The following is an 18,325-nucleotide window of genomic DNA, read 5'->3' as shown; positions in this document are numbered from 1 at the left end:
AAATTTGTGCCTGGGGTGTTGGGAGAAACTCTGGATCCTGACGCCCCTCCTAGGTACTGCTTGGGCACTTTGAAGGGGCTGTCAGGGGCTGTCAAAACAGGGATTGTGGGAAAATAGAGATCACTATCCTTGGAAAACGCAGGGGGAAGCGGGGGAAAGCCACAGCAATCCCGCAATGGCTCATATTTGGAGTGGGGAACGGGAGGAGGGCAATATCAGCTTCCCCCTGTGCCACTTGGGCACCTTGGGAAGGCTGGCGCCGGCATCTCCCAGAGTGGGATGCCTTGATATTTTGCCAAGAGGCTCCGTAGCTAATTCTTTGTACCTATGACGGACTCAGCCATCCAGGTGCAAGAAACCTTACAAGAGCCTTTGGCTTGTTGGGGTGGATTGTTGCCCTCAGACAAGCCATCCTGGGGCAATCAGTACAGCTTCACGGGGCACAATCCCCCAGTGTGGGTGGCAACACAGGATGGGTTGTCGTGCTGCCCAAACCCAGTGAAAGCAGCTGAAACAACGGTTGGTTGCCACAGTTCGCTTGAACTGTTCTGCTTGCCTGCAGACATATACCTGGAAATTTGGGAGATGACATGCGGTATTTGGCCTGCTGTGAAGAGAGGGTGCTTTATTTCTCAGTCTTTAGCTACTGAAGGCAAGAAGCAGGAAGATGGCTCTCCCAAAGTCCCCTGCAGTGGCTTGACAGGCCTTACCTGCAATGTTTTGGCCAGCTCCTCTGTACTGCTTTTGCAAGCCTCTCTGGGAGATATGGCGGAGACGTCTTTCTCTTGTTCAACCAGCTGCACTCCCGAGTCGTCTTCGGGCTGTGGGATGCAAAGAATTGGATGGGGTAGAGTTGGGGGCAGCTAAGAAGACCCCTTTCTTTCTAGGGGCTTCTGTAAGCAGGTGAGCCGTGCTACAGTTCCCAGCAGCCCCAGCTAGCCGGGCCAATGGGTATCCTGATGGGAGTTGCAATCCAGCAGATCTGCAGGGTTGTTCTTGGTTATCTACATGCACGAAGAAGACTTCGCTATGTCCAGCACTGAGATTAGAGCAGTGTCAGCTCAATTGCTCACATCAACCAAGGGCAGGACGGCAGCTTTGCATCTCCCAGCAGCACCAGATCAAAGGATTCCAGGCACCCTGCGGAACCAGCTGCCTGTTGGTGGAGAAGGGGTGGAGAGCTGTTTCAGCTGGATTGCCTCCCAGACACCCCCGGGGGTCCGCGTGACGTAAGGGGATGGCCTCCTCCTTCCAAAAGTGTCATCGCTTCCCTGCAAAGCCCTGGATTTATGTGTTTTCTGAAGCCACCCCTGGAATTTATGGAAGCTGGTGCTGGGAAAGCACATGGTTTTAATAGGACCTGCACCACGGGCACGGCCCATGTGCTTTCCAGATGTTGTCTTTGCATGTGGCTCAGTGAGATTTGTGCAGAAAAGGGATGGTTTTACACAAAACATTGCCTGGGAAACACATCGGTTGATGTAGTTTGCACATATATTGCTAAAAAAAGACTGTTTCTCTGTTACTGTTTCATGCAAGCCATTTTGGCAGAAAACTGCTCCCCAAAACCCACCTGGCTCAGTGAAATGGTTGCAACTTGCCGAAGTCCAGTTAAAACAATGTATTTTTCTGGCAGCAGATTCTGCAAATTCTGTTGGAGGTTAAAGGAAAAAACCAGCACCGAAGTTCATCAGGAGCTAGCTAGACTTCAACAGCCGTGAGCTAGCACCAGCTGGACAGCAAACTGGAACCCAGGGGGCCAAACTGGGAAAATCCAATGAAATACCGGCCCCATCAGTGGGTTCTTCCTACATCCCTTCCAGCCCCTGCCAGGAAGTGCCCGGCAAAGGCTTCCTTGAAACTGAGTTCTGCCCTTGGGTTGAGTGCATCATAATGGCTTTATTGACAGCAGATCAAGTCCTGGTGATACTTCAGCAGGAAACGCAAAGAGCAGAGGCTGGTATGTTTGCATTCAAATCCAGGCCAGGCCCAGGGTCCTTGAGCTTGTGCAAAGGAATGTAAGCGAAGCATAATAAAAAGCATGTCACTTCGCTCAGAGGTTGCCTGGAGGAAATAAAACTGTTAGTTTAACCAAGACGTGTTGGCAAGCACAGCTTGCGAAAGAGGCTGTAGTTGGACTTCAAAGAAAGGACCACAGCTGTGTTTATTCTGCACTTCTGCAAGTGTGGCACAGAAGCAACAAGATGCTTCAGGAAATGCTCAGAATTCTGAGAGCTGCAGAGCTCTTTTTTTTTTTTTTTACTTCAAATATGCCAAGTTTCTAGTCCTTGCGGCCATGAAGATAAGTTTGGGAATGCGAGGGCAATCTGTTGAGGAAATCTCAAAAGCCAGTGAGGAAGGAGATGCGCAAGGACACCTGTTCCAGTGTGGTGTGATGGCTGGAGGGTTGGACTGGGTCACAGGAGCCCCAGAATTTAGTCCTGACTTGGTCTTGAAACTCTTGAGGCCAGTTCTTGACTCTCATCCTGCCCTACCTCACAGGGTTCTCGTGAGGATAAAATGGTGAGGAGGATGGGCTGGGGTTCCTGGAGGAAGGGGCTGGCCTCCTCTCCCGAGTTCTGACATGTCTGGGCCGGGGCGAAGAGGGGCTGCAGCCGATACAGAAAACACCAGCACAAGCCTTCCGTCCTTGCGACGGTCCCTTAACAACCCACTGGAACAGCAGGGCAGCGGCGCACGCAGTTGCCTTGCAGCTCTTTCGTTATGTATTAGATTTATATCCCATTTTCTTTTTACCATCCTATTATAATAATTGAACAATTCCCTAATAAACCATTCCAGCTATTCCAGAATTAAGAAAAATCAAAATTAAGCACTCCTCTCTCTCATTCTCTCTCTCTCTCTCTCTCTCTCTCTCTCTCTCTCTCTCTCTCTCTGTGTGTGTGTGTGTGTGTGTGTGTGTGTGTGTGTGTGTGTGTTTTAAGGGCACAATTATTTGCTGTTCACTAGTATGCACTTCTGCAGAACCTGTGACAGGGAGAGTTTTGTGGGACAGACCAATGTAATTGACCATTGGCTGCGAAAGGTGCCAGGAATGAGGACTGGTTTAAGTTTCAGGGAGAAACTCCCTGGCATAAGCAATGAAAATAGCTGTTAAACCTGGACGTATCCTATTTTTCCTGGTGAAATGCATGTGTGGGACATGTGTATATAAGAGCAAGGGGCTAAGTAACTTTGCTGAAAATCCCTGGTTCGAATCTTGCCCCTTTCATGTACTTGCGAGACATCTATACATAACCCCCCCCTCAATTCCCCCCTGATGCAACATAGGGGTAGTATTTATAACTGACCAACATTACAGAATTGCTGTATGGGTTCCAAGGATGATGATGATGTTTTAAAAGGTTAATCGAGTCCGGGGTCACATCAGAAGTGTGCACAAGAGAGCAGAATAAGGAGGGACAGAGGGAAGACCGGCAGGGCTTCCTCGATCTGGCAGCAAGCTGGGGTGATTCCAGACGGAGAGTCCTTGGCATTAACAGTCCGGATTCAAGCAGTGGCTATTCTGCCTTTTCCTCTTATTTGTGTGTGTTCCCTGGTAAGAAAGGTGAGGGCAGGAGGAGTGGAAAAACACCAGAGGGCTGCAAAGAGGAGAAAAGAACACCTGGATGTCTCCTGAAACGCTTTGAATGAGGCAACACAACTGCCCCGTAAGAGCCCTAGGTGGAGGCACTCTGGCCGCTGTGCAGCCCCATCTGGGGGACACCTGTGCCACTGCAGGGCTGTCGCGGGAGACACAGCCCCCCATGCCTCAACCTTTCCCAGAAGATGACGAGAAGACCTTCTTACCTCTTCTTCAGGCTCGCTGTCACCCACCGGCTGGTATTTCCGGCTCCGGTGGAGATGGAAGGTGGCCTTCTGGAGGAAGCTGGAGAAGAAGCTCATGGTCCCCATCTCGGGTTGCCTCACTGGCTGCGGCAGCAGTGGCTCGGACGAAGGCAGCGGCCGGCAAAGCCTTTGCAGTTGCTTCTTGCGGCTTGTCCTTTGAGTTCTGCTTCCTGGCGAAGGCTTACATTCCCTCGTGAGCCAAGGAAAGCTGATCGGTGGGTGTTACCTGATGCCGACACGGTAACACCACACCCGCCGCTCACAACAGGTGCTTGGGAGAGGCTGAATTCCTGCCTCAGGCCAGCTCAGAGTGGCTGGAATACCTGGTTGGTTCACTTTTTCAGGGCTCCAGCCTTCCCCTTGGCCCAGGGAAGCCTTGCTGTCCTGCTTTGTAGGCTATGGGACATGACAGCCCAAGCCAAGTAACAGCTCTCTCCGTTGGTCCTCTTTATATTTCTTTCCAGAGGGGGCGGTGAGATTTTTGGATACTCTTGGTGAATGACGCAACCACACCTCATGCCGGGACAAGGTCATTGCTCTGTGGAGAAGGCACTTATTTATTTAAAGCATTTTTACCCCGGTCTTCAGCCAAAACCGCTCTCAGAGCACTCAGGAAAGCAAGATGGGGAAACCCGGCAGGAAGGAAGGCTTGTGGCCTGAAAAGACGGGGTCCACCAGGAAAAGGACATAGGGAGAGAGGAGGGGGAAATGAGTCTGTCTTCCAGCAGGGCTTGGTGGAACAGTCCAGCTTCCCCTCCAACCTCCCTCACTGGTGGGGGCGGCACGGGCATGAGGGCCCTCCATGGGGAAGGTATTGGCCTTGTTCTCCATGGGGATGCGTCACAGTTCCATCTTTGCAGCCTCCTGTTGAAAAATAGGAGCAGGGGAGGGGGATGGGGAGGAGCCGATGCCAGGCCCTGGGTTGCTCCTGCTGGTCCACAGAGATGACTGCTGCAGCTCCGTGGGGACAAAGACACTGGCCCCCGTCAGCAATTTTTCTTTGCTTCCCGCGTGCCTTGTCGGAATGGTGGATGAGGCTCATTGGCAGTGCGAGGGGGGTGCGTGGATTCCTTGCGCTGCTGCCTTCTTTGCAGAGGGCAGTCCTCTGAAGGTGTCCTCCATTGACAGAGAGGTTCGAAGTCTTAGAACCATCAGGGAGGAGAGAAAAATGGGGGCCTGGGAGGTGTTCATCAACACTCCGCACCTGGAAGACATACGGGGCAGGCTGGCGCACGGCTTTGCTGGGGTTCAGTCCCCAGGGCAAAAGTCAATGCATTAATTTGAACCTGCTAATGGGCGCATACTTCGAAATCCCTCTCTCTCTCCGTTGGGAGCTACAGCGTATTTCCATTTCAGTGCTAGAAATTCCTGCAAAAAAACTGGTACTGATCCATTCAAAGCAGAGCATCTGATGCAAGTCGGTGTCCGAATGTTTCAGTGATGCATAAATGGCCGGGGAAGAGGAAGGACGGTGCTGGCTCTGGCACCCCGAAATTATAATCTGCTCTCGCCATGACTCCTGCCAGTTCTTGGCATGTGAGAATCTGCAGGACATGTGAGATTCTGAGCCAAGAACCTGCATTTCTGAAACACCCCGTACACCGACTGCGTCTATCCACCCTGCTATATATGATTTTTACTGCTATGCACTGCTCAGGGCTTCTCAGCAAGTTGCTCACATTTTTCAAAAGTGTCCCAAGGCCCACTTTTTAATGGATGAAAATGCCGTGGCCCAATCCATTGGTCCAGCTTGCATTCCTAGAGTTCTCCAAGCTGCACTGACCTCAGCAGTGGGGGAAAAAGTAACCCCCCTTCAGGCCTGAATCAGCAACATTCCCTCTGTTGGCAGGAGAGATGTGTATCTGGAAGGAAAGGCTTTGCCGATCCCAGCAGGGCAGTGTAGCTGGCATGCAGCAGAACAGGTAGAGGCCATAAATATTAGACTGAAAGGTTTCTGTGGGGAATGTTATTCATGGCGTCAGACCATCCCAACCATTTCCCTCTTCTTCGGCAAACATTCTTCCGGGGTTTATTCCTTCTCTGGAGAGGGAAATGCCTTCATGCATTCCACCCAGGGATGCGACCAGCCCTTGGCTCCCACCCAAGACCCTCTGGAGGTGGTTCTGTCCCCAGGTCTGTTTGGAAAGCCCCCTTCATCTCTACTGCAACAGGAGCTGGCACCAAAGAGTCGGGAAAGAGACAGGAATGCCATACAGGTCCCCATGACACCGCCCCAATGATGAGGGCTCCCAAGGTGTTTCCTGCCACAGGAATAAAATACTGCCATGTGCTCTTTCAGGATTCCATGTGTGGGAAAACATGTGCCCCAAATATTCCAAGCCATGGAGAAAGCCTTACACAGGACGGGGGGTTGATACAATCTGTTGGGGGTGGATAATGGCTTGGCAGAAGTCTCTCATACGTACCTGCTCTGGCCTGTGTTTGGCATATTCAAGGTGGAGAATAAGTCATTCCACCTGTGCAGTCTTTGGTGCAAAGCATGTCCTTTGCTACTGAGCCTTGTCTGAACATAGGAACTTTTCTTCTGTCCGTTTGGACTCTATCCACATTTTCTTCCCCAGCCTTCCCGAACCAGGTGTTCTCCAGATGCTTTGACCAACAACTTCCCCATTCCTGACCACTGGCCATGCTGACTGGAGTTGCTGGGAGCTGAAATTCAAAGCTCTGGAAGGCACCAGATCAAGGAAGACTTGTCTGTCTTGACGATGAGCATCTCTCCGGGGGTTCAGGGAGAGAGATTTTCCACTTCATCGGCTACTTCATCGGCTACAGCAGTGCCCCAAAATATCTTTTGTTCCCTCTCTTTTTTTGCCTGACTTTGCAAAGAATGCTTCTTCTTGATTGGTTCTGTTGCCTGTTTCACCATGTCAGCCTACACATATTCTTGCTAAGCTATAAACAGGAAAATCAGCAATTCACTGAGATTCTCGGAGCTTTCTCTTGGAGACCAGACCGTCTCACTTCTATTTCTGATCAAGATCCGTTTTTCCTTTTACTAGAACAAGAATCACCCACATTTTGGCCTGCCTCTTTTCAAAATGTGCACCCAAATGCAAACTTTCATCCCTTGAGAAAAGCATAAAAGTGTGCATATTTAAATGCACATTAAAAAGTGCACATTTTTCCCGACATTTCTGCAGCGGGACCCTCTCTCCAGGGGATGTATGGAGGAAATTTGATTTCAGGAAAAGAATCTCAAAAGAGCCAGCTAATCCAGGGGAATCAGGTGCAGCTCAGATCTTTGGGGAGCTTGGATTTTTAGTTTGGCACATTGGGAATGGACAGCGGCATTGTGGGACAGATGGGATCCCAGATATTCAGGGCTCCAAAGAAAGGTTTTGGGGCTCCAAGCCAAATGGGCCACCCCTACCATGGTCTCCTCAACTGGTGAATTCCCACCCTACGCCGACTGTTACTCTGTGTCGATCCACCTCTCCCCTCCCACTTAACTTACCTTCCCACACTCCAGACAGTCTTCTCCAAGCACAAAACTCAAACCTGGTCCATCGTGAACATGATTGAAGCCCACAGAGAAAACGTGATTACCAGGACAAGATATATTTATTTCTGTGTACAAGTCTCACGGCAAGATGTCATTCCCTGCCAGAAACCTTGTATTGCTGAAATGTGAGTGATGGGATAAATTGATGCTCTGAAGGCATTTAGAGTGAAGAACGCTATTTGAAACCATGACTTTTAAATATCAGAAAAATATAACCGACAGGTGACCCACCGAAGGCTGATTTGTGTCCCTGTATTTTTTCGAGAAAGTATATCAATTAGTCCCTTTGTCTCTGTATGACTCAGTGTCCCATCTGAGCTTTCTTACTGGTCTCTGAGCTATAAGGAAGTATAAAAATGAGAAGACAAGGAGTTCAAACTGGATCAGCAGCTGTGTGCTTAGAAAGAACACGATGCATCCGAGTCAGTGAGAGGTTGTCCTGTCCAAACCAAGCGGAGGACAAGAACGTGAGGTCAAGGTGCAAGCCAAGGTGGACTTGAGGGATCCTGCTGGCGACCGTGATGACGGCAGGAAAGCAAGACGGCAGGAGCAGAGGCGGAGAGGCAGGGTGCTTGCAGTGGCAGTAGAGGCATCATCTCAGGTTGGGAAGTGTCTCCTGGAGGTTTTGCTTGACTTAACCAAGAGGTTTCTGCTGTGGTTTTACATAACCCACCACATTATTGGAACGGCTTCCTGAAAAGCAAGTGCTGGAGATGAAACAACATAAAAATCTGGGCAGGTGTCAGGGAGAGGCACGGCTGGGCACTTGGGAGAATATTTTGGCCATTTCCACAGTCTCTGTGACATTCCAAGATTTAGGCCCCATCAAGGCAGCCCTCTTCAAGGAGGGAGGAAGCAGGGATGGGAAGTTTCCAGCAGACGAGCAAGAAGCATTCCCTGGCCCGCTTTCCCGAACTTGGCTGTGCCTATCAGCATAGCTCCACCCCTTCATCAGCATACAGCCCCACCCAAGATTCTGGTTTTAGGTGTGATGGAAAGTTGGGGAATGGCTTATGTAAACACCAGAAGGTGAGAGTCCCTACAGACTTACCAAAATATTCCTTGTAATACTTAGGTCTTAGATTCCATCCATCTGGAGAAGGAAGGAAGGAAGTTAGAACATACTCTTTAAACTGCAGCCTTGCACTAAGTGCACAATATAAAGAGTTCACCTAGTTAGGACTTGAGGAATGTTTTGAACCACTCTTTTCATCTTTTATTCCCAAGTTTTCTCCACCCTGAACAGGGAGATGCTTTTGAATGTTGGTACATTGCTATCAAAATGACCCAAAACTAAATTCTCACCCAACTACATGGTTAAACTCAAGCGGTACAGCTTTGTCTGGTGTGGAGGAGACCATATTTTACCAGTCTGCCACAAAGCTTTTAAAGACAAGGAATCCCCCACAAAAAATGGGGGCAACCTTATCCAGTTCCATTAACATGCTTGGAAACAAGGGATTTAAATCCAGATTTTTAAGAGCGAGGCACTCCAAGCTCTGTGCTTGCCTGGACAAATCTTCTGTTTTGCTTTCCCCCACCTTTGTTTTTCAATCACAAAATTTCCACTCCCATTCTTAAAAAGTGTGGATTTTGTTAAATTCTTATAAAAACCTGAATTGAAAAGACATTCTTACCAGTTCCTATATCAGTCATTCTTACCTGGTGTCCTCCAGATGTTTTGGACTGCAGTGCCCATGTGTCCTAGCCTTCATGCACCATGGTCAGGAACTCTGGCAGCTGTAGTCCAAAACTTCTGGAGAGTACCAGACTGTGGAAGACTGTCCCTCGTTGAGTTAGCTCTTTGCTCTGAGGAACAGCTATTGGTTATGTGCTCTCAAGTCATCTCCAACGTGTGGCGACCCTATGAAGGAAGGTCCAAAACGTCCTGTCCTGTCCTTCGGAGCCGTGCTCAGTCCTTCTAAACTCGTGGCTTCCTTTAGGAGTCATGTTTGGTCCTCCCTTTTGTCTTCTGCCTTCTGCTTTCCCTGACATGACTGTCTTCTCCAGGGAGTCTTGCCTTCTCATGATGCGTCCAAAGTACAGCTATGGAGACACCTAATGTCTGGAAGCAAGAGCTGCAGGGATAGCCCCCGGGAGTCGCCCATGGACAAGCAGTCGCATTCACCCATTCAGCTGCTCCGTGATGGCTCAGTCTTTAATGTAAATGCAAGGCAGCGGGAGCAGGAGAAAGCCATCCTGACCCAAAGCACAGAGCTTGCTGCCTTGGACCTGATCCAGGTCGCTCCCCCTGTACAGCTCCAGAAAGGCAAACTGGGTGGGAGGCCAACCTGAATTGGAACATGGCAGGGAAAAGGAGAAATGCTCCTTCCCCATATCCTGTCTCCACCTGGGTCAAAAGCCCTGTTATTTAACGTAAGAATAATAATTCGCACTGGGGGATTCTGCTCAGATCCAAGCTGGATCTTCGCGCAGCAGCCAGCGGAGCAACCCGCAGCCTTCCTCGGCGGCCGCTCCCGGCAGCGAAAGCCTGCCCCAGGGGCTGCTGCTGGTGGCGCTGGTGCGCAGGGCAGAGTGGCATTTGCACCGCAGGTGCGGCTTGATTCCTGGCCTGTGCGGGGCCAGCTCTGGGCTGCTCTCCAGGAGCTTGAATCTGGGTAGCTGCAAGGTGGACCAGAGTCCAGGAAGCTGAAGGCAGGGAATCCGGAGGCATTTTGCACTGAACGGATTCCTCACGCATCCCTCGTTGGGTATAGCTGCTTCAATTTATTTGTTGATTAATTTGTTTATTTAAAACTTTTCTGGACTGTCCCTTACCGTGGTCTCGGGACGGTTTAACAATACAAAATAAAACAAAACACAGCATCCTAACAAAATTTTCAACCAACAATAAAACCCCAGTTAAAACAATTAGATCTTAAAACATTGGGAAAATAAAAATTTTTTAGCCTGGCACAGAAAAGTATAAAGGGAAGGTGCCAGAAGAACCTCTCTGGGGAGCGAATTCCACAATTGGGGTGCCACTGCAGAGGAGGCCCTCCTCCGGGTGGTCACCCTCCTAATCTCCTTCAGGGAGGGGTCCCGGAGAACGGCCTCTGTCCCAGATCTCCAGGTGATGAGCACTTGGCCAGGTGGAGCCACAGGTGGAGATGTCCTGGGTTTGTGCCCCGTGGCAACTCACCAGAGTTCCCGCGTAGCTTTATGCACTGCCCCCTGTTGGGGATGCCCTCAGCAGCGTTGCCCGGGCTGATGATGTGGCATTCGTACCCTGTCGGGCAGTGAAGAGGTTCATCGCCGTCCTCCGTGGTGCTGCACGCTTCAGCTGCGGAGAGAAGCACTGAGGAGTGAGCATCTCTACGTGAGGGGGAGCCGAGGGAGAACAGCTGAAAATCTCTCCTGGGAAGCTCTTCCTTCCATGGCTGCTCCATCGCCCACAGCCATTCCAGCAACAAGCGGGAGCTGCTGGGAAATGGGTCCATTCCGCCAAGCATTTTTCCTGCTTCCCTTCCCTTTCCTGGTGTGTGATGCCCTTTCATGTCATAAGACACCTTGTTTTAGTAAGTACAGGTGAGATGCTGCAGGAACCTCTCTGCCTGAGGACATCTTTCCATCACCTTGTATGAGGATATGCAGCCATCCAGCTTGGTTTGGCAGTGAAACTGCAGGACCTGGATCTGGAAGGTTTGGTCCCTGCTCAGGCGCAAGACACACCCTGAGCCTAGCCTACTTCGCAGGGTTGTGAGGAGAGCATGGAGAGGAGCAGGAGGATTATGTAAGGCAGGATATAAGTATAATCAATAAAGAGCAAAACCAGCACCTTCCGTACAGTGGTGTAGTGGAGCCTGGGCCCTTAAGGAGGAAACACCAGGACTCTTTGACCAGCGGGACCAAAGACCCACTTGCCGCCCTCTCAGGTTCCCCTCTCCCTTGCTGCTCAGATGCGTTCCTCACCATAGGTGGGGCAGAACGGCTTTTCACGACCGCAAGAAATGCACATGCAGATACAATTCAGGAACAACGCAGCTCCCCATATTTCCAGACTCTCCTTGTGGAGCTACACAGTGAGTTCCAGAAGGGCAGCTTCTTTTGCCACTCCATTCTCTCTCCCAAATGTTGCACGAGTTTTGTCCCCCAGTGGCCTCCATACCTTGCAGCACTTCCTCCGGTCCATCCAGTAGCCAGCCGTTTCCGCCCAGCCATCGTGGCTTGGGTTGCACCAGCCAATCTAAAACTGCCCGGAGAAGACACGGTTATGAAGCATGAGAGTGTCAAAAGGGGGATGTCAGCACGGAAGGGCTGCTGATGGGGGGCGGGCGGGTGGCCAGTCATCTATGGAATTCCAGGTTCTGTCTGCAGACATTGGAAAGGGGGATTCTCCACCAGGGTGGAAATGATATATTGACCCTCTAGCATTTCCTTCAAGCAGCTGTGCTCAAAATTGCATCGGAACCCAGGAACTATATTTTAATTTGTCAGCGTGTGATCTGACTTGGATCTGTTCTCTGAGTAGCCCGCCAATGCTTTCTGCTGATGGTTGCAAGGAATTTTTCAATGGCTTTCCGCCATTGAAGAAAAAGACATTCCATCCCCATCTTTATTCACCCTCTCTGTGTTCTAAAACATGTTCTGCGTGGCCTTCCAGAAGAATCAAGGGGCGTTTCTAAGAACAGATGAAGGGAATTGCATGCAGAAGGCCCTGGGTTGAGCCCTGGACTCTCAGGTAGGGCTAGGAAGGGTCTGGTCAGAAACCGTAGGGGCTGCTGCCAGTCTGTGTTGGCAATACTGGCCTAGCTGGAACCACAGTTGCACTCTGTGGAGTTCCCGTCTGCCATCGACTGGGTGAAAAGTGCAAGGACAGGGATATCCGGTTCGCCTCGCCTGCCCTCTTGGCAGGGGCACCAACACCAGGTGCATTTTGGGCCGGCGCACCTGGGGGTGGCGGCACCGACTCCAGGCAGGCGTAGATGCACCCGTTATAGCAGCAACGCTTGTGTCTCTCGCACTCGGAGTCCGAGCGGCAGCTGGGCACCTCGCAGGCCCGGTCTGGTAACGTCTGCGGCGGAGGGGGGCAGCGGTCGTTCTTCTGGTAGGGGCTGCCGTGAGAGTGAAGGGGGTACTCATAATCCTGAAAAGAAAGAGATGCTTTAGCTTGCCGTTATCAGCCCTGCTTGCTGCAACCTCATTTCCTGACTGCAAGCTTCGGTACAGTTGCAAAGCGAAAGCTGATTCCAGACATTCCAGTTACTGCTATTTTGCAGGCCAACTGTGTGGATTTCAGATTTTTAAAAATTTCAACAGAATTTCTGTTCTAGAAAGTATAGAAAAGTTACTTTGGCTCAAAATTTATTTTGGAACACCAAACTTGAAATCTCTTCTTTGAAGGACATGGATCTATGAGACTAGGAAGGGAAATTGGATCCCATTTTTAAGATAATGACACTCTGATTAGCTGCCCAGCTTCTTTTCTTTAACCTCCCCTCCTCCTGTATTGCTTACAAATCCAACAGAATCTGTTCCGGAAATATTAACCATTTAAATTGGTTTATATATAAATTTTGAAAGCAACTTCTTTGGCTCCAAGGTGACCTTTCCTCAGCCTGATGACATACAGATTTTGGGAACTATAACTCTCAGCACTCCTGACTATTTGCCATCAGGGTTGAGGTTGATGGGAATCAGAGTCTAAAACATCCAGAAAGTACAATGAAATAAAGACTGCTCTAAGGTTGTTTTAGGGCTGGCTGCAGAATTCGGCTAAGTCCACTAGATGGCATCAAACTGAAGGATGTGTGAGAAAGTCCATAAGGGGGCGAAAATCCAATGGATTTTCTCAGCTCAGCCGCACAGATTCCATTCTGTCAAACGTCGCAAGCTCTGCCCAACATGGGTTGAACCAGCAGGTGGATTTCTGTTTTTCAAATGGGCTGTGATTCGTGCGTTTTTTTTTAAAGCCGGGGAACTTTGGGCAAATGAGCCAAGGCCCAAATTCTGGACAAAGCTGAAATTCACTGGCACAAACGTCAAGACGACCAAGTTGCCTGCATTTGCACACGATGCAGCTGCTTGCATCCCGGACAAGTTAGACCTGCAAGAACATCAAGAAGGACTCCAGTGAAGGAGTCAGCCCGAATTTGCACAGATCAAAATTTGCACAAATTGCACTGGAGATACACTTCCTGGTCCAAATGGTCCAAATGTTTCCAGGAATTTCGCAGAACTTGACACTGCCTTCCCTGTTTTAGTCCAGGGGATGAGAAATAGGTTGAAAGTCCTCCAAGCTCATCAGAATGAATTTCACTGCACATACCGTTTTTATCATTCATCGGGTTTCTGTTTTTTATTTTATGTTGTTATTTACTTCAGATTTTCCATATATATCTATTTAATCTAATGATCACTCTGTTGCTGGATTTCTATTTCCTATTATTGCTTTGTTTGTTTTCTTGTCTGCTTTTGGTTCTCTTTAGATTTCGTGTAGTTTTGGGGTGTTTTTATTCTCATGATCACATGTTGCTTTTACAATAAGTCATTGCAGATAGTAGTTCATTTATTTAACAAAATACTTTAAAATAATAAAACAATAGGGGTGGAGGATGGGAGAAAGTACCATACACTGCAAAGGCTGCCATTTCACATATATTAAAACATTGATAATCTAATGTAGAAATCTGCCCTCTTTCATGTAAAAGAACAACACCCAGATGACTTTTAAATCAGTGCAGAGCAGGGCTTCTGCAGAGTACCTGATAGGACGATAGACGCACAATAATCCTGTCCCTATTTTCACCTATTGGAAGGTGTGTAACCCTAAACACGTCTTTTCAGAATGAACTCCCAATTCTGTACAGGTTTACACAGGAAAAAAGTCTAGCGCAGCTTCTTAAGATGCAGTACTACATGTGTTTAGAGAGAAAATTCCATTCTGGGAGTTGCAAGATGTTTTTCTCTCCCAGTCCGCATAGCATCACATCTTAAGAAACCAAACAATCGTGTTGGCTTGCTTGCACATTACAGTACATTCTGGCACCAGACATTACTTGGATGTGTCCTCTCCCCCCCCTCCCACCCCCAGTTCCCAGTTTCCTGGCATATTGAAACATTTCTGTAGTAGTGAGCCTTCTCTAATCCTGCACGCAAGCTTGTGGGTTTCTCCCTGCCCCTCACTGTTCCCCGGTGGCATTTCGTTGCAGCATCAGAGACAACGAGGAATACATCAAAGTGGGGCTCTTAAATCCTTTTCAGCCCGAGGTCCACGTTCCGTTTCAGCAAAGCTCTTGGGAGACTCCTTCTGGTAATGGGCTGAGCCAACGGCGAAAGGGGAAGGCCAAAATTCCAAGAATGCCAGCATAATGAAGTTGGACGCTTATTGCCTTTCCCCTAGTCTAAAAGGTTTGAGGAGAGGCATTTGATTCTTTTAAAATGGGGAAAAGGCTTCATCCAAACTGGGACTCCACCAAATGGTTGGTGTATGGAAGAAAGCAAAGATTCCCTGGATGCCGGGAAGGCTGAAGTTGGTCCTCACCCTCGATTGTGCCTGGCTGTGATGAAGCAGATTCATTCATTCCTTCATTTTTATTGATTTAAAACATTTAAATCCTGTCCAATACCGAGGGTCTCAGGATAGCAAAGCTGGGAAAAGACCAGCTTTTCTTTAAGTTTGCAGAAGCAGCCCCCCAGAAAGTGCCAGATTCCTCAGTACAATCTATGTAAAAGCACAGTGCTAAGAGACAAGGACACCTGTGGGCCTCTCCGGTATCCTTCAGAAGCTTCTGTTGCACACCTTTCCTTAACTAGTGCCCACCAGATGTGCTGGACTAGCATTCCCATCGTCCCCAGGTGGGGAAGGCTGTCAGAGTAGAACCATGAGGATTTCGGGCTCATAAATGAACTGGCAGTGTTTGCATTGGGTGCCAGCCAGGATAAAAATAGAAACCTGTCTCCGCAGGTATGTGTGTGTCATTTGGTCCCTGAGGAGTGGCAGGGCTTGCGAGTGGCTTTATTAACGTTGAGATTCTGCATGCCAAATAGGCCCCGAGCTGGTCCCTCCGGGTTACATGCTCTCTGATCACAGCAGCTGCAGAACATGCTGTTACTTTGAGGAAGGCCTTGCCCAGGTGCTACTGAGTTGGACGGAACACCAGGTTTCTGTTTGACAAGTGGGGATGAGCTGAAAGAAGTTCAGGATGTGAAGAAGCAAGCAACAAGGTTTGGCATGGCCAGGATGGGTGGAGAGGTGGACTTGGGGGACTTAGTCCAAAACAGGGGTGCAGGACCTCAGGCCAGTGAACCAAATCTGGCTTCCCAGGGTCCTACGCTGGCTTTCCTGGGGTCCCCTGACAGGATGCATAACTGTGCATAAGCTGTCTTCCAATGCTTGCTTTCTGTCTGCGTATCTGTAAAGGACTGTGTCTCCTAAGGACACCCCTCCTTGTAAAAAGCAATATATGGGCAGCGAAGGGGAGGGCATTGGGGGGGACCATTGGTGAGAAAGCACAGGGGGTCAAAACCACATCATCCAGGGGAATCAACTGCCCCAGCGACAATCTCAGCCCCTGGACCTTTCTGTCTGCAGGTGCTCCTGGCCAGCAGGCTGGGGGGACAGAGGTCCTCCCCAAACTTTCAGGCTCTGAATGAACAACTCCGGCCTTTAATGAGCCATCACTAACTTGCCTCTGACCCTACTGGCACCGGGGAAGCACAATAATGCCAGAATCCAGTGCATCAGATGGGGTGGATGATGTGTGTGCCTGATTATTGTTGGAGAGGATGATGGGCATTATAGTCTCCCACATTTGCAAGGCTTTGATCTGGAAGCAAATCTTTCAGGAAGTGTCAGGTAAGGGGCACACAGAGGCTTCCTCTGCCCAAAGCTGTCTTTGCATAAGTCACCCTAAAATCTCCTCCTTTTACAAGAAATTCTCCTCTTCTCATTCTCATCCTAGATTGCTTCTGTTAACAATGCTGGGAAATGGGTTTTCAAGGAAACGGTAATAAACGCCTCGCAGCCTCAGACTCAAACAATACTTCGGACCCTTTCAACATCCACCGACGTGGCAGTTGATTTCCTCTCTTGGGAATATACCTCCACCCATTACCCCATGTGGCCTGCTTTGCAGAGGGCAGCCCTTTATTTGAAGGGATGCTGGGGAAAACTCCCTCTCTCTGGAGTTGACACGTTGAATTAACAAGATACCCCTGGGAAGCACAGCAGTGGACTGGTGAAGCACAAGAGCAAACGCACAATTCCTAAGTAAAATCTAGTTCAACTCAAGGATCAGTCACAAAAATTGCACTAAGCATCCGGGCTTAATATAAAGATTTCCAGTTCAGCAAGCCAGGTAACAATGCACCAGCAGCTTCCTAAACACTCAGTTCATTTAAAAGTAAACTATAAAATGTCCATGCAGAGGAAGGAGATCTGCACCATGCTCATCTGCTCAAAAGTCAGTCCCCAAACTTTCACTGAGCTCCATCGAAAGGGACACACCAACTGGGTTTCTTGTCCCCAGACCTGAATACTTGAGAGATTAAAAAGATATCCTCTGCACAGGCTCAGAGGCACTCTGGCCTGCTTAGAGCAAAGCCCATCTGACTGGGGACCCTTCCCCTTCCTTCAATGTGGGGTCAACAAGGCACTGCTTGCCTTGCAATGTTTTCCCTGCTGCTTGCTGGCTTTCGCGTGGAAAGGGACATACAGAGTGAGCCCAGGGAGGAAACCCCATTTCAGACTACGCTTGTGACAAATATGAGTTTTTGTTCATCATTTATGTAACTAAAAAGTTGGTCAAGGACTTTAACTACTCAGAGACTGGCCTCTATTTTGCAAAAGCAACTGTAGAATTGGAAATGTGGGTTTTTAGGGTTTCCCTTGCAAAGATCCTACCTGCTCCCTAGTTAAACTGGGCTTTGCTTTCCTTGCAAACAAAACCCTGATGGACCCCTCCCGACTGGGTTTTGCTCTCCACAAGGCAGTCACCCTACCCTGGTGCCTTCCTGATGGTGAGAACTCCAAACTCCATTCATAACCAGCAGGAGGAAGAGTGAAGGATAGTGGGAATTGCAGTCCAAACTGTCTGGAGGGGTTCAGAAGTTCAGAGCATGCAGCTGGACCGAATGACCTCCCAGATCCCCGCCCAAGCTGGAAAGTCTACAATTTCTGCGCATCTCTCTCACGGTCTCGTTTTCCACCCGCAAAACCAGACCAACTTACATCGTGCTTCTCCGTCAGCTTCAGGTGAGGCGCTCGTCTCCAGCGCTTCCGTGTGCCGCGTGTCGGCGGGCAGAGAAGCAGCAGGAAGCATGTGGCTGCTGCCAGGAACGTCCTGCTGAAATGCGGTTTGCACCCCATTCCTAAACTCCTGTCGACTCCTGTCTCCTCTTGCTCCGCAAGAGCAACATAAATAATGAAGCTGAGAAATGCCAAACGAAATCCAGCTGTGCCGGAAAGCAAACTTAGCCTTCAGTGGAAGGGAAGGGAGAAGAGGAGGTGGGTTGTTTGGTTCAGAAGTATTGCTCCTCCTGCCCCCACCCGCAGCACCGGCTCACTCCCCGCAAGAGCAGCTCTGGATCTGGAACCAGCGAGCGCCGCTGGCATCGGAGAGGTTTCCGGCTCCGAGCCGGGTCAGGTTCTTTGCACTCCCAGCTGCTCCGAGGTTGTGCCCCGTCCCCCACTCTGGAAAGATAGATGGAAAGATTATTTTTAGACCTTTGTTTCAACATCTGGCACTCCTAGAGAGAGAGAGAGAGAGAGAGAGAGAGGCCCTTTCAGAGCTACAGAGAACTGAGGGATCAGATGACAGCTGCTATAAGTGGGGAAGTGGAAATATATATACAAAAGATCTCCAAGAAATTGGCCGGGCAAGTGGGGGCAGGAGGTTTTTCCAAGACGGGACTTGTTTTTTCTCCCTTGTTTTTAAACCTTGGGATGTTTAAGCCCCCTACAGATCTGATGCAATTTAGATCCCCCCCGCCCCAAGGAAAAGTCCTGCTGAC

The 18,325-nt window shown here is 49.5% G+C and overlaps 2 protein-coding genes across 2 annotated transcripts in view; both read right to left on the bottom strand.

Moving 5' to 3' along the window:
* Nucleotides 1–3,915, bottom strand: part of ATP2C2 (ATPase secretory pathway Ca2+ transporting 2) — a 30,832-nt gene extending 26,917 nt beyond the window's left edge. The window contains exons 1-2 of the mRNA XM_044428074.1: nt 3,811–3,915; nt 711–821 (exon numbers count right to left, since the gene is read on the bottom strand). Coding sequence (XP_044284009.1) covers nt 711–821; nt 3,811–3,915 — 216 coding nt within the window. The remainder of the gene's footprint in view (nt 1–710; nt 822–3,810) is intronic.
* A 3,503-nt stretch (nt 3,916–7,418) lies between these two features.
* Nucleotides 7,419–17,681, bottom strand: WFDC1 (WAP four-disulfide core domain 1). The gene is made up of 6 exons (XM_044428073.1): nt 17,544–17,681; nt 12,263–12,458; nt 11,481–11,564; nt 10,515–10,655; nt 8,424–8,465; nt 7,419–8,065 (listed from the first exon to the last, which is right to left on the bottom strand). The coding sequence occupies exons 1-6, from the start codon at nt 17,679–17,681 to the stop codon at nt 8,007–8,009; spliced, it is 660 nt and encodes a 219-aa protein (XP_044284008.1). The 3' UTR covers nt 7,419–8,006.
* Between the last annotated feature and the right edge of the window lie 644 nt (nt 17,682–18,325).

This window comes from Varanus komodoensis, unplaced genomic scaffold (assembly GCF_004798865.1).
Source record: "Varanus komodoensis strain SLA01 unplaced genomic scaffold, ASM479886v1 scaffold19, whole genome shotgun sequence".
Classification (NCBI taxonomy): domain Eukaryota; kingdom Metazoa; phylum Chordata; class Lepidosauria; order Squamata; family Varanidae; genus Varanus; species Varanus komodoensis.
This window is presented reverse-complemented; position numbering and strand designations above follow the sequence as displayed.

Coding starts and splice junctions, on each gene's coding strand:
- WFDC1 (XM_044428073.1), bottom strand. CDS start 17,681: ATGGGGTGCAAACCGCATTTCAGCAGGACGTTCCTGGCAGCAGCCACA. Junction 10,656..11,480: donor ACCGGAGGAAGTGCTGCAAG/GTATGGAGGCCA, acceptor TTCTCTCCGCAG/CTGAAGCGTGCAGCACCACG. Junction 8,066..8,423: donor GTATTACAAGGAATATTTTG/GTAAGTCTGTAG, acceptor CTTGCTTTTCAG/GAAGCCGTTCCAATAATGTG.